Source organism: Sceloporus occidentalis, unplaced genomic scaffold (assembly GCF_023333645.1).
Source record: "Sceloporus occidentalis isolate IW3139 unplaced genomic scaffold, rSceOcc1.0.p SCAF_1, whole genome shotgun sequence".
NCBI lineage: Eukaryota > Metazoa > Chordata > Lepidosauria > Squamata > Phrynosomatidae > Sceloporus > Sceloporus occidentalis.
Window position 1 is genome coordinate 131,001,764 of NW_028316981.1, and position 24,004 is coordinate 131,025,767.

The 24,004-nt window shown below is 40.4% G+C and overlaps 1 protein-coding gene across 3 annotated transcripts in view; it reads left to right on the plus strand.

Annotated features, from left to right (window-relative positions):
* The window catches only part of ACOX1 (acyl-CoA oxidase 1), a 41,753-nt gene that overhangs the window by 7,486 nt on the left and 10,263 nt on the right, over window positions 1-24,004 (plus strand). The window contains exons 1-7 of one of the 3 annotated variants that reach the window (XM_089535775.1): window positions 7,661-7,803; window positions 12,966-13,126; window positions 16,676-16,783; window positions 17,535-17,654; window positions 20,045-20,160; window positions 21,301-21,470; window positions 23,503-23,665. In XM_089535775.1, the coding sequence (XP_089391901.1) occupies window positions 7,739-7,803; window positions 12,966-13,126; window positions 16,676-16,783; window positions 17,535-17,654; window positions 20,045-20,160; window positions 21,301-21,470; window positions 23,503-23,665 (903 nt within the window). In that variant the 5' untranslated portion in view covers window positions 7,661-7,738. Of the gene's footprint in view, window positions 1-7,636; window positions 7,804-12,965; window positions 13,127-16,675; window positions 16,784-17,534; window positions 17,655-20,044; window positions 20,161-21,300; window positions 21,471-23,502; window positions 23,666-24,004 lie in introns of those variants that run through there. The other 2 variants (XM_089535757.1, XM_089535766.1) reach the window with 2 other exon arrangements.

The following is a 24,004-nucleotide window of genomic DNA, read 5'->3' on the forward strand; positions in this document are numbered from 1 at the left end:
CCTTGCTTTTCCCTTGGCATTTAACGCCATTGACAGTAAGAGCACCCTATAAAACTTGGGTCTCAGGCAATTCCAACCTGACATGAGTTGGTATTAGCTTACAGTTGTAAACCGCTTAGACACTGCTAGTTCGGTATGAAGCGTTATATAAATGAAGTTGTTTTGTTTTTTGTTTTGTATCTCTTTGGAACCTGTAGCATATTATAATCGCATGGGTATGATCTAATCCATCCAATGTATCAAGCAGGAAGGGGCCTTGTTGGTGTAGAAAACATTGAGACCTTGCTGCCTTACTCTTCTTCTTTGGTTATATCTCAAAAGACACTTTAGTAAGAGTTGCTAAATACCAGCATTTTATAATGCTATACAATGCAGTACTTTGTTAAAGTGATATAGTTATCTATAACTATATTTTATCACCCAGGATCTCATTATCTGTTAATGAGTACTGTTTTTAACACACTCCTTTCTGTCTTGTGACGCTAACGCCTTTTTCTTAAACTACACGTAGGAGAGACTACTGACATTAATGTTGAGCAAAGGTTTCCTCCCTTCTCTGTAACTGTACAGGATGGGTTGAAGTTCAATAAACACTCAATAAATGTTTATTCAATCAAAGGCATGTGGGTGGAGCTCCAGTTCCATTCCAGCAGTTTGATGACAGGCTAGCTCTGTGTGGGATAAAGAGTAAGGTGGATAATTGACATGAGACCTTGCAATTTGATCTGCTCCATGACCTTGATGCCACTTTCTCTCCCTGTATTCTGAAGGCGTTGAAAGAGGTCACTGAATCCTGCATTTTAAGCACTCATCAAAATGAGATGGAAAGTGGCTTAGAAATCCATACCCATGACTGTGCCTGCCACAGAATCTTTTTTATTTCAGTCAGAAGCAGATGGATTTCTTCTCACTTATTTAAATTATAAAAAGACTGGAACTTCTCTTTAAAACTTCACTTAACTATAGTCTTGTAGGTTTCAGAGGGCAACTTAGTTAAGCTCACTACCTGGGAGTGTGGCATGTTCATGCTTGCACAGTTCCCTGTTATCCCATCCCAGCAATTTGTTTATCTATTTCTATCCCAGCACACAAGGAGAAGGCTCCATTGAACACAATGCCTTCTGAGGAAACATCTAGGGTTGTGCTCTAGGGAGAGTATAGGGTGGAAATTTACAATGTAGGCCCATTACAAACGGGCAGGAAACTACGCGCAGAGCGCGTACTAGGGTTAGAAAGGGGCAGTGCTTCTGCACCCCCTAACCCTAGTGCGCGCTCCGCGCTCACAAAATGGTGGCGGCCATTCCACATGGCCGCTGCCATGAGGACATCACGACTGCGCCGCCTCTATACGGGGCGGAGTGGATGTGACGTCCTCGCTCCGCGCCAGGGAGCTTAGTGGTTTGGTCCGCTGGGCGCAGCCTTCGCACGGCTGCACCCATCTGACCAAAGGAGAAAGGGGCCAAGCGGCCCCTTTCTCCTCCCCACCGCCGCGGGGTGTCCTTGGGTCTTGAAGCCTCAGGGACACCCCTTTTCAGGCTGCGGGGAAGCGGCCTTTTGCCGCTTCCCCGCAGCCTGGTAAGCAGCGGATCGGGGCCTCAGCAGCTGCCGGTCTAGCAGGGAAAGGGGCGGGTGCAGCCCGCCCCAAACGGGCGGTCTGTAACCTGCCGTAGTGAAACAGCAATTAAGTGAATCTTTTCTTATGGTATAGTACAAGAACTCCATGTCACCTAAAGAAGATAATCCACAGAAGGTTCAGGACAAATTGTAATTAACATGGGATTTACATCCACAAGGTGTGGTAGTAGCTGTTGGTTGGTTTCCTTAATTAGGTAGACTAAATTATCAGGACATAGACTGTAACTTTGAATCATGACACCAAATGAATGTTCCCTGTACAGAGGTGGTGCACATTTGAGTGCCAAATACTGAGAACAAACAGTTGAAAGGCCAACAGTGTCCTGTCCTGTTTGTGAACTTTTCAGATATACCAGGCAAGCCACAGCTAGATGTATGGAGCTTTGGACTAATAGACTTTGGTCTTGATTCAACAATGGCAGTTATGTAAGGCATCTCAAAGTCCCAGAGGAACAGTAAAAGGAGCCATCTCACCTAGTTGATTTTTCTTATTTACAGGATTGACCTCAAAGCTTTTAGTATGAGGGAAGATGTTCATAGGATGCAGTGCTGACTTAACCATGCTTCGTTATAGCACATAGTTAATTATGATTTATGTCTCTCAAAAAAAGTATTTCCACACACAACCAGGCAGTTCTGAAAATTATGATTATGTGTTGTTGCTGGCCTTTCTGAATGCATGTAGTAAATAATGAGATCACATTTGTTCAACAGTGCAATCTAAAAAGTCTCTTTTAACATTTATGTTCTGACCTGGATTTAGATCCCTCCTTTTTAGTTATCCTGAAGTTTCCAAGTTTTAGCCAATGATAAACCACAGTTCTGGGTTCAGACATCAATGAGTGCAAGTTCATAAGCCAACAAAAAGTATGATATGTGGCTTGTGCCTTGCTGATATACCATGTTCGGTTTATTTGTATAGAAATTGATTCAGAAACAACAGTGAACCAGAATTCAACCAACCATAACCTGGCATATTATTATGTGCAAACTCAGTGAATGTGTGAGTGTGACATCCATCTTTTTTATTTATTGCCTACCATTTTCCCCAGATGGGACTTTAGTGGCTTACAAAAAGATAGAATATAATAAAGTACAATTTGGAAAAAAACCCATTAAATATTAAGATTAAACAAATATTAAATAACATCAGAATTAAAACCAATCAAAATCTTTAAAACAGATTAGAAACAATACAGCACCATAAAATTCATATTTTTTTGGTTAATATAAATTTTCAAAAGCTTGCTGGAGAAGAAAGGACTTAACCTGTTGTTGAATGGAAAACAAAGAAGGGGCCACCCTAACTTCCCTAGGGAAGAAGTTCCAATTTGTGGGAGAAGCCACAAGATTCCTTCTCCATATTCCCACCAACTGTGCCTGTGAAGGTGCTGGGATAGAGAGAAGTGCTTCCCCTTCTTAGCACTTAGGCAGGCTCAAAGGGGAAAGTGGTGGTGGTTGTGTGTTTTCATGTAATTTCTGATTCATAGTGACCCTATCATGGTGTTTTCTTGCCAAGATTTGTCCAGAGAGGGTTTGCCTCTGCCTTCCTCTGAGGCTGAAAGGGTATATGACTTGTCCAAAGTTAGCCAGTGTGTTTCCATGACTGAGCAGGGATTCAAACCTTGGTCTCAGGAGTCAGTCCAACAGTCAAACCACTATACCAGACTGACTTTGATTTTTCAAATAGCTTAGCTGAGCCATTTAGGACTTTCTGGGTCAAAACCAGCGCTTTAAATTGTTCCTGGAAGCAGGCTGACAACCAGTGAAGCTGTTGCAACAAGGGAGTTGTATGCTTGCTGTAACTGAGACCTGTTAGCAATCTGAATGCAACTCTTTAGACAAGCTGAAGCTTTTGAACACTCTTAAAACACAGCCTCATATAGAGTGCAGTAGAGTATACAGTTAGGATGTAACTTCGGCGTGTTACAGACTGCCCCTTTGGGGCGGTCTGTACCCGCCCCTTTCCCTGATGGATCAGGGCCTCAGCTGCCACAGCGGCAGCCCTGAGGCGCCGATCCGCTGCTTTTCCAGGCGCAGGAAGCAGCAAAAGGCCGCTTCCCGCGGCCTGGAAAGAGGTGTCCTTGGGGCTTCAGGCCCCAAGGACACCCCAACAGCGGCGGGGAAAAGAAAAAGGGGCCACTTGGCCCCTTTCTCTTTTGTGTTGCTGGGCAGCCGTATAAAGGCTGCACCAGTGACACAAATGAAGGAAGGAGCTCCATTTGGAGCTCCTTCCTGCGCTGCGGAAAAGGCGCCACAGGCACCCTTCCGTGGCACCAGGATGTCACGCCTGTGCCGCCCTGTTTGGAGGCGGTGCGGTCATGACGTCCTAATGGTGGCGCCCATGTAGAATGGGCACCACCATTTTGTATGTACTGTGTACGTACTAGGGTTGTGAGTGTCTGAAAGAGACGCACCCGGGCAACCCTACTACGTACACAGTCTGTACTAAAAGGCCCTTCTGGAAAGGGCCTAAGGCATGTGTCACTCACTACAGCCAAGTTAGATGTCCCAAGAAACAGGTGCAGCTGGTGTATTAACTTTAACTGTGCAAATGTACCTCAGGTCATCACAATTATCTGAGCATCCAGTATCAGATCTGAATCATGGTGTACACCCAAGCTGTGGATCTACAGCTTTGTGGGAAGTGTAACCCCACCATGCACAGGCTAAATTTCCATTCCCTGATCTGCCTTACGACTAACCAGGAGCACCTCTGTCTTTTCTGTGTTAAGTGTCAACTTGTTTGCTTTCATCCAATCCATTACAGCTGCCAGGCACCAGTTTCCTTGGACTGAGGTGGAAAGGAGAAATAGAGCTAGGTATCATCAGCATACTGGTGACACCTGGCCCCAACACTCTGGACACCCTCTCCCAGCAACTTAATGTATATTTTAAATAGCATGAAGACCAAAACAGAGCCCTGTGGGATTCCACAGGCCAACAACAAAGGAGTTGAACAGGAACTTCTCCTGTGAGCCAGCCTGAGCACTTGGGTTCAAGCTTTCAGGAAGGAGCAAAGGCACTGCAAAACAATGCCTCCAAGTCCCATTCTAGTGAGGTGGCCCTGAAGGATACCATGGTTAATGATACTGAATGCTTCTGGCAAATCCAGCAGAACTAACAAGGACACACTCCCCCTTTCCAGTTCCTGGGGTATGTTATTCACCAAGGCAATTAAAGCTGCCTGTGTCCTGGAGCCAAAAGATTTAGGTAGTAAGCCTGATACCCCATACCAACTAAGGGGAGGCTCTGTGTTCAGAGATGGAATGCCTCCATATCCAGCACTGATGTCAAACCTCAAATGAAGGCCCAAAAGCTTTATCAGATGAAGTAATCTCAGTGGAGTCTTCTGATCAGCTGCTGTTAGAAACAGAACGTTGGGTTAGATGGTCTGATCCAACAAACTGCTTGCTGCATCTGTTTACTGTTTGTTTGTTTGTTCAGAATATTTCTGTTGGCAATAAGAATACAGGATTTTACTATGTACAAAAATGATTTCCATATATTAATATGTCTGCAGCCTGAGGAACTGGTCTGGCAAGTTTATTGCTCAGAAGCTATTGTTAAATTTAATGACTAACTAGAGGATCTTACATTGTAGCATCACTGCAAACAACATATGAGCTACTACCATAGCAAAGTTAATTCCTTGTTAAAGGCAGTGTGTAGCTATGTGATCTGTTGGGTCACTGCTTCAAGGCGTAAGCTGATACATGAAGTTGCTGAAGAGTTTCTCAGTAACAGTACTTGTGTATTCTCATTCTAAATTTACAACAAAAATGACTCTGTATAGCTGTTGGGCCTTTTTTTTACATCAACCAGATTATGCAAGAAAGTAGATTTTGCCTCTTGCATCACAGCATTTTCAATCTGTTCTCCTGTATTCCCACAGTGTCAGCTAACAGACTGCTATGGTACTTTATTTTGTCTCCTTGTTGCTTGGGGAGTTGTGAAAGTATTAAAATTTTAAAAGGTAGTTTGTTCTTCTTCTCCCTCAGTTGTTAGCTTTCTCTCTGCCTTGAACTTTGAAACTTCTAACAGGCTAGAGCAGTGATTCCCAAATTGGGGGGGGGGGGGGGGGCTGCTGAAGGACAGTGCAAGACTGGCAGGCCCTGATCCCCCCCCTCCTCCTTCCCAAACTTTGAGATGCTTTGAATTTACTTAAATAAAACTTTTCTAATTTGAATGTTGTTATTTCCTTATGAAATGTTTAAATATGAATATTAGTGAAAAGTAAGTGTGAGTGAAAATATGCACACTAAATAAAATATTTTTATTCATATACTGCACCGGGGATGTTGGTGGTGACATCCACATGTAGATGTAAGGGGTGGTCCCAAGGGCAAAAAGTTTACGTACACTCGTTCCAAAGAAACTTGCCAAATAAACCCCATGATAAGTTTGCCTTAGGGCTGTCCAAAATGGTGAAGGGTCTAGAAACCATGCCCTACGAGGAGCGCCTTAGGTAGCTGGGTATTTTTAGCCTGGAGAAGAGAAGGTTAAGAGGTCATATGATAGCCCTGTTTAAATATTTGAAGGGGTGTCATATTGGTGATAGAGCAGACTTGTTTCCTGCTACTCCAGAGAATAGGGTGCAGAGCAATGGATTCAAACTACAGGAAAAGAGATTCCACTTCAACATTATGAAGAACAAACAAAAATCCATCAGTAATACCTTTATTGGCCAACCAACATGCACAATATACTTGTTGCAAGCTTTCAAAGCTTGCAATATTGTGCATTTTGGTTAGCAAATAAAGGTATCACTGATGGGTTTTTGTTTGTATTTGCTAAATGGCCAACATGGCTATCTCTGCATGTTTTCTGTATTAGGAAGAAAAGTAAGAACTATTTGATAGTAAGAGCTGTTTGGCAGTGGAATACACTCCCTCAGAGAGTGGTGGAGCCTCTTTCTTTGGAGGTCTTTAAACAGAGGCTGGATGGTTATTTGTTGGGGGTGCTTTGATTGAGAGTTCCTGCATGGCAGGGGGTTGGACTGGATGACCCTTGTGGTCTCCTCCAGTTCTGTGATTCCAGGCACAATTCTATTTGAGCCCACTAAAAATGGTCCTCAGGGGACAATCACGAGGCAACTTTTGTGGCCAAGTTTAAAAAGAAGTTAATTGGCTTCAGATAGCCTTGAGCTACATTGAAAAAGAGGCTTAAAAATAGCTTAAATATGTGAAATCTGGCCATACATTGAAAGAAGATTAATATCTCCTTTTTGCTGAGACAGTTTCCTTAATTTATGCACTATGGTGTGGTTATCATCTACAGAATGTAAAGAAAGCATTTTCCTTGGTTACTGGCATTCTACAAACCTACTGTGCTATTGTGTCACAATGGCATAAGCCAGGCAGTAGTAGCAACCTGAAGCAGTTAATGGAAGTATACATCTTAATAAAAGGTCCTTGTAAACGAAGCTATTATTGACAAGTTCAGTCTGCACTCTCTAGCAACATACTGTACTTTTGTGAGGCCTGTCTGAAGTAATTAGTTCTCTTCCACAGCCCTTACCTGCCCATTTTATTACTTCTACTGTCTTATCTGTATCAAAATAAAGTGAATCCTATACAAACTCCAGTACTGTTATCAATTAATGCATCATTTGTAGGAGGGGTGGGGTTTTTTGGTGTAGAATTTGAATTGTGAGAGGACTGTGACAGATAATCAGTCTTTGCCTTTAAACTGTTTTTTAAAAATAAAAAAAGAGCTACAATCAGATTGTTTTTTTAAAAATGCATAATTGGTGTTGAAATTGTGAATATGATTTCTCTACACTTTTATATTATAGTATATGAAAAGGAACCTGTGTGCCATTATACAACAGTTCAGTGATGCCTTTGCTGTCATGATTACTGCTATGTCTAAAAACTTACGATGTGAGGAAAGACTCAGCTAATAAATTTCTGTGTATGTCTGCAAAAAAATTGAAATTTGTGGTACTCTAGTGAAGTAATGGTTAAATCCTGACCAATCATCTCTGTTTCTCCCGTAGCGTATGCGTGGGCATGCCCAAACCTATTTTGCCTATTGATCTACACTACAGCATGTTTATGCCCACCTTACAGAACCAGTGCAGTGATACTCAGCGAGAGAAATGGCTACATTTGGCCACTCGATTCCAGATAATCGGCACCTACGCTCAGACAGAATTGGGGCACGGTTAGTTCTTTTCAGAGACTTTTGGGTGACCCTGTGTGGTGTAACGTCCACCTGGCAGTCACATTTAGGATGAAAATGCAAATATTTTCTTTTAAAAAAGTATTACAGCCAAGATTTCAATTTCTTCACACTTCGAATGCCTTGGCTACATGTAATGGTATACATAAAGCTGTGTTGTTTGCACATTCAAAGACACTTCCTGGCTGTGTACTGGTTTTATTTCCTTGTTATTAGGTCTTGGATGTAATATGCCAAATTCCAGAGCTTGAAGATGTTACTTTTTTGGATTATAACTCCCAGCATCCCAAACCAGCATGGCCATGGTGCCTGGTGGTTACTGGAAGTTAGTTCAAAAAGTAATATGTTCCAGGCTCAGCATTGTCCTCAGGATTGCTGATGGTCATTGTCAGCAATTTGTTCATTTAGCCTAGTTTTCCTCCTGAATTTAGGAAAAAACAATCTGCCGTCAGTATCCACGGATTCAACCACTGATGTCTTGAAAATATCCCCACCCCACAAAAAAATCAAACAGCAAACCTTCATTTGCCATTGTATATAATGCATAGCATTTTACTATGTCATTGTACATAATGGCATTTGAGCATCCACATATTTTGATACCCATGGGATCCTGGAACCAAACCCCAGTGAATACTGAGGGACTACTGCACTTCCCGAGAATATGATAGTATTATATTTTCAAAATCTTAGGTCAACTTCACTTTAATCACATATAGTACAATCACATATTGCAAACTATGTGGATTTAAGCCATACACTTGAGACTTGAAGTATGGTGGACGTTCTAGCATTAAATGCACCAAATGAGGTAGAACCAAGCATATAGCTTTCTGACTGACACACTTGGAAGAGAAGAAAATGCTTGTATCAAATGTATCAAATCTGTGAGGCACAGCAGCACTGGGTAGTGATCTCTAATATTATTTGCCAAATAAATGAATTGCTTTGGGCAAGATTTTCTGCACAGCATGAGCTGGTATAGTAAAGCCTTTACAAGTCCCTAATCCTGCCTGGAAAGACCCTTTGTTAGCGTTTTGCACAATCAGTTCTTCCTTCAGGATTTTTCTCTTTTGACATTTGAAGTCGGGGAGAAAAATCAGTTTTTTCCTCAGCCAGTCCAGAAAGATTTAAAATGTTGGCTCTTCGTATTTCTACTGTTACATGAGGGAGCTGATAAATGTGGCCACCATTCAACCACACTCAGTATTTGCTAGGATAAGTGACTCTTTTCAAGTACATGGACTGAAGGAACATAACAAGTACAAGATGAAATGAGACTGAAACCCACAGCAAGAATCTATACGGCATCTTTTCCCATCTAGTGGCTGTGTTTACATTTGAAAGGTAGCATTGTTGCTCAAAGCACTTATCTCTCTCACTTATGGTGACGTCCTAAATAAATTATAAGTTATTTAAAATTGGTGGCTTAATCTTTTAATACTGGACTTGATTTTAGGGAAGACACGAATGCCTTCAAAGGAGAAGGAAAAGCCTCTGGTTTTTAGTTGGTCTGCAATCAAACCTGAAGCAAGTCGAATCAGATGACTTCTTAGACTGTGTGATGAATTCATTGTTTCTGTTTTTAACTGTCAGAAGTCTTGCTTTTATGAAGACAAACACAATCTTATTTTGGTACACTTCACATCACCATTTGAATGCAATAGCTGAATGGAACATTTTGGGACTAAGCAAATGGAGCACCCTGTTTGTCTTCCCCTTTCCTTCTCTTCCAGCTTTGTCTCTGGCAGTGATTTTCTTTTTGTTTTTTGCATGCTGTGTCTTACTAACATATTTGTCTTTATATCATTGTGGAATATTGGAATCTCAACTAACCAGTGTATTAATTATAAATGAACCATACTGATACATCACAGTTACTGTAAATAATGTTCCAGTGATGTAATTCACACTTTCTGTTTCTCATGATTCCTCAATGGCACGTGTGAGCTAGAATTCCTGCTGTTGAATGGTGGCTGGATTGGACTAAAATGGAAGCTCTGCTTTGAATAATAAATTTGACTAGGGCTGGCTTGACAGAGATGTGATCTGGAAGGAAATTCTTCAGTGGCAGATGTGAAGTAACTCTTCCACTTATTTGAAAATTCTCTCATTTCAAATTTTAAAGGGAAGCATTTTTGCATTGACTGAAAGATTGCTAGATTCCAATTTAGATTATATTTTTTACTCCAGGCATGTCTTTGAGCTGCAAATAAAATATATAGATCTTCTGTCATCTTTGTACTGCAATCTATTACCCATTTTTTCTCTCTGCAACATGAGGAGTAGGGACTCCACTTGCAGAAATAAATATTGTAAAGAACATGGGACCATGAGAGCACTATGTTTGAAAATTTGTAAATTAGAACATAGAGAAGTATTACTTAAAACTTGATTTATTTATGTTTACTGTATAGTGATTTCAGATACCAATAGCTGGAGATACTTCCACCATGTCCTTTTGATACTGTTCTACTCGTTTACAAAAACATACGTGTGTAATTTATTGTTCATTAGTTATACAGTATTCCATTTTTATAGTATCACTGTAATGGAGAGATCAAAGATACTGGCTGGCATTCTGTTGAGCAATTACAAATGCATAAGCTAGACTTGCAAATTTGTAACTGTTCCAGATTCATGTTTATAATTTTGGGACTATTGCCACAATCACAAATGCCCCAAACATCCACACTGAATGACAGATATCTGTTTTGCTGGCAATTGGAGTGCACCACAGATTATGTGGGAGCAGGCTGGACACGTTATCCCACAGTTCACCAGCATAACAGGGCTACATTGTTCAGTGTAGCTGGTGGAAGTGAAGGTAGATTTGGGGAATCATGTCAGGAGAAGATATGTAGTTACATATTCCTAACTATGGCACGTTACAGACCACCTAAAAGCAGCGGTCTGCCGGCGCCGCCAGTTGCTGTGTCCAGGAACTGCAGTGGCCAAATCGCACAATTCCCAGGCGCAGCTGAAAAGAAGCGCCAAAATTGGGCTTCTTTTTGCGCCCTGGAAGTGGCGCCGCGAGGCGCTAGTTGCGCACTCGCAGCGTCACTTCTGCTGTGCGACATCCGGACGCTATGCGTCCGCGACGTCAACATGGCGGCCCCCCATGTGGAACGGGCGCCACCATTTTGTGCGCGCTCCGCGCATACTAGGGTTAGAGGTGTCAGGAAGTGATGCCCCTTCCTAACCCTAGTACGCGCAGAGCGCGTACTTTATGCCCGTCTGGAACGGGCCAATGTCTGTGATGTAAGTTCTTGGCCTTTTTCTTAATGATAAGATGTAATATGCCTCACCTTACTGTTAGACAAAGGTACCGTACTTTGAATGGGTTGGAAATACTGCATTATTTAAATTTTAATTGTGATACCATACAGTCTGTTCCTATCACAGTAGGCTTTTGTTCAGTTTTTTTTGGGGGGGGGGAGGGGGTTATGTTTTCCTGCAGTTGAGAATACTACAACTAGTTTCAGTGTGTTTGCAATAAATAATATTTGAACTATTCTAAAGAAGAGTCTCTGCTTCAGCCCTCTCTTGGTGTCAAGCATACCACTACTGCTAGAGTAGCCATCATTATTGTGCTGTTGATAAGGGAGAATTTTTACTATCAGCCTATGAATACTGGCCATCTCACAGGGAGAAGAATGGTTTATTAGCAGTGTTTGCCTCTTTCTAGTGTGAGGTGTGCTTATTGCCAAGTATTCCTTGCCCAAGAAAACCTATGAAACTCATGGAGTTTCCATAAGCTGACAGATGACTTGAAGGCACACACTTGACTTTAAATCAGAGCACATTAATTTGTCTTACTTAAGTCCACTGTAAATCTGTAAACTACTTCATTATTATCCCCATATTGCAGATTGGTTACCAAGTCTGAAAGTTTATAGTTTATTAAAAATACATAGGGGCTCTTCAGACCAGCCATTAAGGCTGGCCTGGGGGTGGAGTCAGGGCATTGTGTCCACATGACGCATGCCCAAACTCCCCCCCAGTGCGCCGTGAAGTTGTGTGCTGCTCCACACAACTCACAGTATCTTACCACTCCTCTGGCACTCCAGACGACATAGCACTGAAGGAGCACCATATAACTGTGGCTATTGTGCCCTTTCCAGTGCGCCCTGGAAAGGCCAGATCGAGGCCGCGGTGTGTGGTTGGCACAGCCCCAATCTGGTGGAAGAAGGGGCATCTGGAGGCTGCCCTTTCGGGGCTGTTTGTCCAGCCCCATAGTGTGATAAAGTTAAATTTGGACCAAAAATTGTATTCTTGACTTGCTCTGTTAGTCACTACACCAGTATACAGGAAATGAAATGAGCACTGCATACAAAGCTATGTTGGAAGAAGGGCTGGTACAAGGGATAATGAGTGCTTAATCTTAATCTAGATGAAGACATCATGTGTGGGCTACTGCATTATAAAGAAGCATGTTTTATTGGATTCTGGAGACCATTGCTGGTGATGGTTCAGCTGTTTATAAATGTTGGCTTTTGACACAAAGCTATGCATCTATTCAGTAGCTTTGATTGCTGATTCAGAGCATTGTTCTTTTCTTCCACAGAGAGCCCCTAAAGAATAATTTTAATACAACAACAAAAACTGATGGTGTCAAACTTATTGGAAGCAAAAAGAGACAATTAAAATTGGGTTTGCTATTTGTTTTAAATTGTGTTTTGTCTAAACATTTCCCCCAGAAATCAAATTGGATATAGATGGAAACCTATAATCCCAGTGTGAAGCATTCCTTATCTAATTTAGTCTAAAAGCTTAAGTGCTGAGAAGAGAAAATACATTTCCAATAGTTGGGAGCAACCAATTGAACTTCTGTTTAATGTTGCAGTAATTATCAACCCACATACTACCCTAACAAAAAACACCAAAACAAAACTAGGAAGTGTTGCTCTGTCATTCTGGTCTTCTTTTTGTAATAGGAGCAGAATAACCTCTCCTTGTGTAAATCATTTTGGGCCAAGGAAAAGAATGGTGCTTTGATAAAAATTTGTGCTTTCTAAATTCTTAATTTGTACAAAATTATCTTTTTCTCTCTCTCTCCACCTTCCAATCTGCACCTCTAATCTCACCTGCTTCAATCCTGTAATGTCCCTTCACAATTCCCTTCCCTCGGCATTTCTTTACAGCTCTGCTCACCGAGGCCGACCTGAACCTTTGGACCTCCACCTGGGCATGTTCCTGCCCACGCTCCTCACCCAGGCAACCCAAGAACAGCAGGATCGCTTCTTCATGCCTGCTTGGAACTTGGAGATCATTGGCACATATGCTCAAACAGAGATGGGTCATGGTACAGTACTTTCAAGTCTTATTTGAAAGAGTGATACCTCTGGGTAGACGATGTTTCGAAAACTGTGGCGTGTGTATTTTTAAATTCAGGGTCTTTCAGGCTATCCAGTTCACAGAAGACTATTGGGTACCTTTTTATGAAAGAATTGCACATAGAGGTAGAAATTTCAGATGGTATGGTTCAGTCATATGCCAAAGGTGACATTGCTAAATGTCGAACACATCTTTTCCCATGTTTCTGGCCTGACGTATTCCACTGGCTGATATGCATTTGCTTTTAGGTTACACATTTAAATTACATGCATGCTTTCAAAGAACACAGGTGAGCACATAGTCTTGAGCAAGAAATAAATATTCTGTATTGATGAAACCACCTTTAAATTAAGCCATAATTTAAATGACATGAGAGAGAAAGAAGTCTATTTCTTAGCAGTCTTAATTCATCCTTTCAGTAACAATGCTTAAATTCATTGGAAGCATCTCTGTTTCTGTAGCACTAAGTTCACCATTTCTAAATGTTGTGTGTGAGAGGGAGCTTTTGCAAAGCCAACTGAAATTGTTTCTCTTCAGTGGGTTTCTCTACTTGATGCAACTTCCAGTGTAAATAAACTTTGATTATGATCTTTGTATAGTTGACGTCACCCTTTAATGCTTTATTAGAAACTTGAGGCTTCCAGGGGAAACTAGTTCACAGATCTTTAATATAAAATATATTATGATGGTGTCACAGAAAGATTTAAATTTATAACAGTTAATGTGCTTAAACCAAATAGAATCTTCATTCTAGTTTCATTAATATCATGAGGAAAAATGAACTCTCTGAAAACAAATATTTGTGTTAAATCTAGTAGATTAAAAAGTATCACGTAAGTTTCTAATTGTAAGATTCTGGTGCAATATTGTATCTGGGTGTATTTGAAGGGCACTCCTCTTTCACATAATGACATCCTGCAATTACGTAGTTAGTTGTGTTGTTTTTTTTAAATGCCCAGGGTGTGGTGATCTTTCACACGTGCAGCTCAGATAGTCTTCAAACCCATCTACTGTTGAGATTACTCTTGTCCTATTTGGCTTATTCATTTTGGAGATGGTAAAACAGGCAGCTTATAGAATAACACATTAAAACAATACAATAAATTTAATGAAACATAACAGTAAAAACAACAACCATAACCACCAACATCAGCTCTGTGGCTCCTCATTTTAGCTGTGACCTTTGTAGACAGATTTTGTATGTCTTCTTTTGTTGTGCTGTCATTTAGCATGGTAATCTTCCTTCTGATCAAGAAATATAGAATTCACTGTTTGCCAACAGTAGGGTTATGAGTTTGTCGGAACAAACTTCTTCTTGATAAAAAGAAGGCTTTTTTTCCAAAACGGAAGGTTTCTGGAGTTTCAGTAAAAAGATTTTAGATTAAAAAAAATTGTGTTCCCTCACTTTCATAGAGGAGAAGCTGACTGGAACTTCTTTTCCTCCTGAAAATCTTAAGTCAGGTTGGCTATATTCTACGGCAGTGATGGTGAACCTTTTAGACTGAGTGCCCAAACTGTAACCCAGACCCCACTTATTTATTGCAGAGTGCCACATCCCTCTGGCTTTCTAGTAAGAAACTCTAGCAAACTCTGTGCTAGGGTGACTGCATGTGTGCCCACAGAGAGGGCTCTGAGTGCCACCTCTGGCATGTGTGCCATAGGTTCGCCATCACTGTTCTATGGTCTACTTGGGAGCAGTGCCATTTGGTTTTTTAAATCTTGGGCTGAGGTCTGCTTTGTTTCCTCTCTCTTTTTTGACTAGGATAGTTGATATGTACTGTAAAAGCTGGAAAATTGGGATTTTTATTTTTACCATCACCACAACCTCACTCAGCATCAAGTGACCCCATCTCCTCAAGCCACAGGTACAGCTGCAAGGAAAATGGGCATTCTGTACATGTTATGCTGAGAGGTGGCCTCTGGTGCTAGAAAGTCAGGCTACACAGGAATCTTTGTTCAGAACATCACTTTCTGTAGACAACTGACTATGTGTTCCTGACATGGATAATGAGCATTCTAGTAGCACATTTTCAGTTTGTAGAATTCTTTTCAAGACACATTATGAGGGTTAGAACAAACACTGTCATCTAGATAGTTCATATATTCATGCTTAGCTATGCTTATCATTTGTGGAAGGCTGATGATCCTAAACAGAGAATATCCCAACTCTTGAACAGTTTACAAAGGCCTCTCTGCCTGTTCAGTTCTTTCTTGGCTCGGGCATCCCACCAAGTGTCTTGTCTGCAACTGTAAAAGGTATTAAGCATGGTGGGACACCTGAGCAAAAGCATAGGCCAAGTTGATTCATAGCCATCCTTTTCTCCAAGGCTTAAAAGTAGAAGAATTTGCTAAAACCCTCCAAGGCAGATTTATCCCCTTTCCAGTAGTGTATAGAATGGCCGAAATAAGGCTGAGTTTGATACATGCAAAAGGCTGGGCTGAATCAAAGTCTAAACTAGAGCTTACCAAAGACAACATTCAGGATTGCATTAATATTTAAAGTTTGTCACTACCACCCTAGGGCTGAAAGGCTTCCTTTTAAAAAACTAAAAGCTGAGAGAATGGATGAATGGCTTTTCCTAAGAAAACTAAGTTTGTAATTCATAGTGCAGCTGGTCAAAGATGCATCTCTACCCTGCTCACAATTGTGTCAAGTTCTGAAAAAAGTATCTAATATACATGAGTTGGATTCTTTCAAACATAAAGTCACCTCCACTGCTTTCTATACAAGTTTTCTGTGTAAATCTACAAAACCAGTCTACCGTGCTATAGTGCTAGGCAATCCTTTCTTTAAAAAAAAAGTGGTTGCCACCTTGAGTGTGCCATGAAATCTCAGTTGACATTTTGACATAAATCTCCATCATAGCCAGATAGCAAAACCCTTGCAAAAAGCTTGATTTTGCCATTTCCTTGATATGCAGAAGATGAAAAACCCCAACACCTGCCAAGCTCCATTGCTCAACTTGAAAAACTTATGAGCCTATCTGCAGGGAAAAGGAAAGAAGATTGTGTCTGGGTGTGGCAGTGGGTTGGAGCAGAATGAACATTTGGAAGTAAAATTCATTAAGGAAGCAGTTGTTGAACTTCCACGCAAAGCAATAGCTGGATTTTAATGCATAGCTTCATCACAAGAAAGGGATAAAGAGGCTGTGTCTCTCTTTAGGGGATTTTATCAGATAGTTATGACATTCACTTTGCATGTATGCTTTAGTGGCAAGCAGGCAAGGAAATGTAACTGAGCAGCAACTGCCTCTTGGTGATAAAACCAGTACATTGTCAGGATGGAGGTGCTCAAAAATGGAAAGATCTGACTGCGATCTTAGGCAAATTGTGTGATTGGCATGCATCCAGTATTTCATACATATACTTACTTTTACTATATTTATGTCCCCCCCAACTTTCCATGGTATATTTTGTATTATCTATGTTTCTCTCATCACTGAAATTCACAGAAAAATATCTATATTTGTAAGTCTTCTGTTTAACCCATGAAACAAGATGTGCTGCTTGTCTATAGGAACTCATCTCCGAGGACTGGAAACCACAGCCACTTATGATCCTGCAACGCAGGAATTCATCATAAACAGCCCAACTGTGACTTCTATTAAGTGGTGGCCAGGGGGATGTAAGTGGATTGTTTCAGCTTTGAAGCTATATGCACTGTGTCTCCCTTTAGAATTATCCCACCTAAAGACAGTTAAACTAATTAATTGTTTTTGTTTTTAAATACAATTCATGTTATATAATCTTTTATTTCACTGTGTAAAAATTAGGAACCCTCCCCTCTCCCAAAAGGTTCATCTTGGTTCTAGAAACAAGAGATTGAAATTGTCCTTATTAGTCTAATATGTTTCATAAGGATGTGACCAGTGAGGAATAAATAGCATTTGTTTCAGAAATATTTCTTATTCTTTTATGCTGTTCTCTTGATACTGAAGGCTGAGGTGGGAGGATGCGGTTTTATGTAAAGAGGCTTGACTGTTTTTTCTTTATACTTACTCTATGCCCTCTGAATATGTTGGACTCACTCCTTTCATAGCCATTGGTTATGCTGGCTCAGGGTTATGGATGCTGTAGTCCAGAAAATTTGCAGGGTACCAGGTTAGGGAAGACAAAGCCATCCCTGCTCAATCACATCCTCCTCGATTTTTTTCTCATTGGGACAAAATACAATTACATTTCAAGAATCTTACCCAAGTTGTTAATGAAAGCAGCATCTAGGTCTGTTCCCTGTTTTGGTTGCATGTATGTTTCTTTTTTAATGACAAGCAAAGTTGGTGCTTAGCAGTCTTAAAATGTACGGGGGTGAGGGGAGGATCGGACTGTGTGGTAAAGCTTCCATTTGTTTATGTTCTTTTTTCTTTATCTCCTTTCAGTGGGTAAGACATCAAACCATGCCATAGTTTTGGCTCAGCTCTGTACCCAGGGCAAGTGCCATGGTTTACATGCTTTCATAGTGCCAATACGCCAGTTGGGAACCCATGAGCCATTACCAGGTATGGCCCCAACATCTGTGTCTTTGTATATGTGGGTTTGTTCTTTCTTTGTGTGCTTTGCCCCCTGGTATAAATGTAAGGAGAACTTAATCATTCTAAAGCTGCCTCTCCCAAAGCCTTTGGATATGTTGGATTACCACTTTGATACTAATCAGCTTGGTCAGTGGTCTTGTTGGCTGGGAATGATGGTAGTTGTGATCCAATGCATCCAGAGGGCAAAGGCTTGTTGGAAGCTGTCCTAGCTAGGTTTACAAAGAAGCTAAACAAAAAAAAATGGCAGTGTATGAGGAAGCAGCTGAAGGTTTTTTTTAAAGCACCTATGAACACTATAAAGTACATTTCCAGGCAGTGAACTGGGGCACATAATAATAATAATAATAATAATAATAATAATAATAATAATAATAATAAAATTTTTATTTGTATACCGCCTTTCCTGAGATCAAGGCGGTTAACAACATTTCACATTGACAATAGTTAAAACCATCACACATCATTAAAAACATCTTAAAATATAAAACATAGCAATAAACCAACTCAACAGTGCTGTCGAGAGGGGAGGAGGGGTTATTTCAGGGAACAGAAGTCGGGGTATGCCTGCTTAAAAAGGTGTGTTTTTAACCCCTTCTTAAATTGGTCTAATGAGGTGGCCGAGCGGAGCTTGTCGGGAAGGAGTTCCAGAGCTTGGGGGCCGAGGTAGAAAAGGCCCTCTGGGTGGTAGTAGACAATCTAGCCTCTGGAACCCTCAACAATTGCTTCCCGACCGACCTGAGTGTACGAGGCGGATTATATGGGGAAAGGCGGTCCTCCAAGTACCCTGGGCCCAAGCCATGTAGGGCTTTATATGTTTTGAAACTCTTATTTATTTTATTCATATAATGTTTCCCAGAGCTAAGAGCCAATGAAGCTTTCAAATAATTTCAAAAGGTTTCAATGAAAACACAACATGTTACCCACATTAAAATACAAATTAAATTAATTATACTTTTAAGCCAAAATGTATATGATTTAAAAATGTCACACTATCAATAAATTAGCAGTAAATATTCTAAAATATTAGATCATAGAAAGCAGTCAATTGTTGAAGTCCTGTCTGCATAGAAAGTGGATAGACAACAAGAAGTGGGCTAGCTAAAATATTCTGTAATCTAGGAATGTCCATCAAGCATTACTTCAGGATCAGCTTTTATGAACTCCAGCCCACTTCTTCAGATGCATAGAATATAGCTTCAATGCAATGGCAAAACTCCTCTGATCAAATCTTGCCAAGAAAACCCCATTATAGATTTGCCTTAGGGCTACCATAAATTGGAAATAACTTTGAAGGCACACAACAACAACAGCAACAAGAATAACAAAGGCAAACATTTATACATATTGGGGGGATTTGAAATGTAATAGAATAATGTAATGTAATAATAAAATAATAGCAAAAGGCATGAGCATGATGCTGGCATGACAAGTGTAGATATTAATGGTAGTCTTTGAGAGTTGTTAAAAGGATATATGTGTGATCAGTACAATCCAAGTTCGGATAAACAAATAAACATATGTATGGTAGAGAGGAGTCTTAGTCTTAAGTCCAATGAAAGGCAAGAGTTAACCTGTAGATTGGAACCGAACACAAAGATTATAAATAAATAAAAAAATTCAAACACTGTCATAAAGCACTCATCACACTACACCACAGTGGATCTTTCACATATAGTCTCCTAAAAAACATTATTTCTTTTCAAACCTTTGTTTAAGAGTTTGGAACGTGTTATTGAATCATGGCTTCTTAGCAAATTCACAGATTCCAGTCACCATCTATTATTGAAGAAGGATAGTCTAGCACTTTGCTGTTATCATAGAGAGCTGGGTACTATCAGGAATCAATGATGTGGCTCCAAGGGGTTCTGTGTATCCCCCTCCCCAGGAAGTTGCTTAACCCTCACTTTAATGAACAAGGCAAGGAGAGTACGAGTACCTTGTGGTCCATCTAGCATGTAGAAGAGATAAATGTAGATTTATCATACCCATAATCCTCATAGATTTCTCATACGCAGATAGTCTCTGTCCATAACCCTCTGCCTGTAAATCAGGCTTTACTTGCCACAGTTTGCAGCAAGATTGAGAATCTCTTTAAAAAAATTGGTCTTTGTATTTTCACTATATGCTGTAATGTGATGTGAAAGATGAAATCCATTTTGGGTATCATGCCATGCACTTTGAATCTTCATGTCATGGGAAGAATCCCTAGGATTGTCACCAGAACAATTTAAGGGTATTAATCATTCTAGCACCATAGTAGGGTATATGTAGCAAGTTAGTTTACGAATGTCCCCTTTTAGCTTTCCATTAAGAATGTAGAGAATTTCTTACACTCGTTGTTTTACCCTGTTTGTTAGGCATTACTGTTGGTGATATTGGGCCAAAATTTGGTTATGATGAAATGGACAATGGCTATTTAAAAATGGACAATTTCCGCATACCCCGTGAAAATATGCTAATGAAACACGCCAAGGTAAAAAGTATTGGTGGTCTTTTTTTGCTGTTGATGTACAACTACCAGTTCTTCAAATCACTTCAGAGAAGCCTTTTCAAATAGTGACTTAGAAGGAACTGACCACTCCAAATGCTTTAAATTGGTGTTACAGGAAGTGTGGTCAAGTCTCTAAGATTAAATCCTATTGTGTCTCTTGTTGAGGACTTCTGACTTGTGCAATTCTATTTTGTTTTCAGTTTTTGAGGTCAAGTTGCCTGGAAATCTTTTTTAAGTGTGCCAAAGTTCAGTGTACTGCAGTTTATGTAAGACAAGAAAAAAACACTCATATGCAATCTGCTAGGTTTGCTAATCTGTTTATTTGTATAATTGACAATCTCATCTTTTAAGGCAGCTGACCAGGCATGGATTCATTTCTAATTGTTTCCTGCTCCAGCCACTGACAACCTCCTATTGAATGAATGCTAATAACATACATTTAGTATCTGGCCTCCTCCCTTTCATGTTTCATCAGTCTTCTGTTTTGCAAAATAGCCTGATAATTATTGTAATTATTTTTAATCACTAATCTAAATGTCATTACTTGAGCAGTATGAACTTTCGAATCTCAAATGCAAACACTACTAGTTTCACAGCATGAGCTAGATGAGAGGCAGCCAGAAATGTTGATGGTGGGGAATCTGTTTATATGCTTAGGCCTGTTACAGACTGCCAAAATAAAGCTGCTTCGGGTCTCTTTGGAGGTATGCTGTTTAAATGATGCATGCATCCTAAGAATCCGGAAGCTGCACCAAAACTGCACTCCAGTGCTTAGGAATGGAGTGTGGCTTTGGTGCGACCTCTGGACTCTTAGGACCCATGCATCATTTAAACAGCATACCTCCAAAGAGACCCGAAGCAGCTTTATTTTGGCAGTCTGTAACAGGCCTTAGATTTGTATCTCATCCCTTCACACAAATGGTATCCAGCCATTTTATTGAAATAAAGACAACAAAAATAGTTCAGTGTAGATCATCAAGATTTTGAAAGTGCTTTTAGCGACTGAGTATCTGTTCAGATATGCTTTTAAGGTGTTAAAAATGCAAGTGTCATCTATGTAAAACTGTAAAAGGAATATTGAAACAACCAGCCCTTCATATTTGTACTGCTTCCTTCTGCTAGGTTGAACCAGATGGCACATATGTGAAACCTCTAAATGCCAAGCTGACATATGGAACCATGGTGTTCATCCGTTCAATAATAGTAGGAGATGCTGCACGCTCTCTAGCTAGAGCTTGTACAATTGCCATCCGTTACAGTGCAGTGCGGCACCAGTCGGAACTGAAGCCAGGGTAAGAAGCGGGTAGTACAGTTGGCCTTCCACATTTGCAGTTTTGACGTTTGCGGATTCGATTATTGACAAGATTATTTGCTGCTGCTGCTGCTGCTGCTGCTGCTGCTGCTGCTGCTGCTGGCCTATGCCATTTTTAAAATAGGGATCGAAGTACTGCAGGTGTGGAGTGGAGCTTGTTAAGTCCCTATTAAAAATGACTAGGACAGCAGTGAAGATGGTGGCAAGGTTCTGACTTTTGAAGGAACCCTGCCGTTTCAAAGTAATCCATAGTGGGTTGAAAAAGCAGATTGTATTTTTTTTGTGTGTGTAAATGTTTTTGTTTTGGGAGAGGAGTAGAGTTATTTGCAGTTTTCCCACTTTTTATAGGGGTCTTGCACTCCTAAGTCCCATGTAGTATACAGCCTGGTCTTGCACACAATGCTTAGGTATCAAATACCAATATTGTGCTCTCTTGCCCAGTGCACTATTAAACCCTTAATGCAAAATTTCCTTTTGGAATACCATAGACTAATTTAGAAGCTACTCGTGGTTTGTTCTAAGCATCTGTGACATCTGCTTTGGTTTTGGTGGGAGGCAGGAGTGATTTTGTTTACTTTATTGTTATTTTAACTAGTTATTGTGGTTTTAAATTAGATATGTTGTTTAATAACTTTTTAAGGGGGGAGGGAAATATATTGTTTTTATTCTGTATGTTATTTTAATGTTGTAAACCGCCCGGATTGGTTCGCCACAGGGCGGTATATAAATAAAAAATTATTATTATTATTATTATTATTATTATTACAACCAAGGGAAATCAGAAGAAGGAAGCATAAGTGCCGTCTTCCCCTTAAAGAAGCAGCATACAGCCTCTCCTCCCATTACATTTGAATCATTGTCATTCTACCACATCGAGGCCATTGCCCAAGATTGGCCAGTGTTAATTGTCAGGATCATGAGGCACCTACCTTGGTGGATACCCCTTCAAGTGGTCCACTATCAGCTTTCTGGAACCCCAAACTCTGCTGCTGCTTTTCCATACATGTTGTTACCTGTCCATCACCTCTCTTGAAGAGAGAGATAAGCAGAAGAGAAGGAGCAGTAGTAGACCATTGCTTGCCTTTCTGTCTTCCCCTGGCTAATAATGCAGATGGGTCCAGACAGAATGGGCAAGCAACAGTGAGGAGAAAACTGAATGTTTTGCCAGGGGAACTGAGGCCACCTTGGCAAAAGGCTTCCTCAGAACTTGGAGCCAAACTTGCAATGACATAGAAGTTGTAGCCTAGGCTTACTAAATTCAGATTTTCTTTTCCCATCCTGTATCTGTTTTATCTGTATTATCTAAAGTCTTCTTTACTTAAAACTAATCAACATTTTCTTCTCTTTATAAAGAAACCTTTCATTGTTCACATGTTGGACCAATTCACCATTGTTTCTATAAGTAAATAAAGTGGGTCCTCCACAGTCACTGGAGTTAGGGGCACTGTGAAAGTGGCGGGAAATGCAAATAAAAACCTATTCTTTTTTTACCTCAGAGAACACCTTGCTAGGAATCTGTAGGTCCTACATTGCAATTCTTTGGCCAACATTGGCAGAAGTTGACCATAGAATTGCACTGGAGGACTTATAAATGCCTAGAGAAGCATTTTCTCCAGGAATCTCTAGGTGCTGCAGTGTGACTTTAGGACAACTTCTGGCCGTATTGCACTGGAGGACCTAGAGATTCTTAGAGGTAACATATTAATCAAAACAATCAATAGTCAGATCCGCAAAACTCAAACAATAAATGTGGAGGGCCACTTGTATACTATCGCTGCATGTTTCCACATCTTCTTTGGAATGCAACTTTACCATACTTTTAGTACTTGTATTGACTTTCTAAGAAATCAAGCCTTAGCAACAGTGGAAGTTTCTTTTACTCTTTTACAATGTTTTTATGGTAGCTGTATTGTAGTATTTATTTTATGGTTTTATCATTTGTAATGCTTTGAAATGGTCAGCAGACTACATCAATAACTTAATCTCTCTCTTTCATTTGCTTTCTGCTGCAGGGAACCTGAGCCTCAGATCTTGGATTATCAGACTCAGCAGTATAAACTGTTTCCACTTTTGGCAACAGCATATGCCTTCCACTTTGTGGGTGCCTATATGAAAGATACCTACCGTCGCATCACTGGGAACATCAGTGATGGAGACTTGAGTGAGCTGCCAGAGGTGTGATTCTTCTACTTAAAATGGGAAGAAGTCCTACTGAATTTGGCCAAATGTATTCTTTTTCTTCAGAATATAAGGGTGATTCCTAGGAGAGAAGAGAGTCAAGGGGGAAGAATTTAGAACCATGAATTTCACAGATGAAGGCACAGAAATGAAAGCCATTGCTTCAGCCCAAAGAATGGCTAATGGAAAACCAAAAGGGATGAAAACACATTTTCTTTTAGCACGCCACTCAAGAAAATTATGCTAGCTTTCAAAGCACATGGGTATCTTCATTAATCTGAAAAAGAGGGTAAAAATGACAGGGTGAGAAGGTAACATTGTTGGAGTCACAAGTCT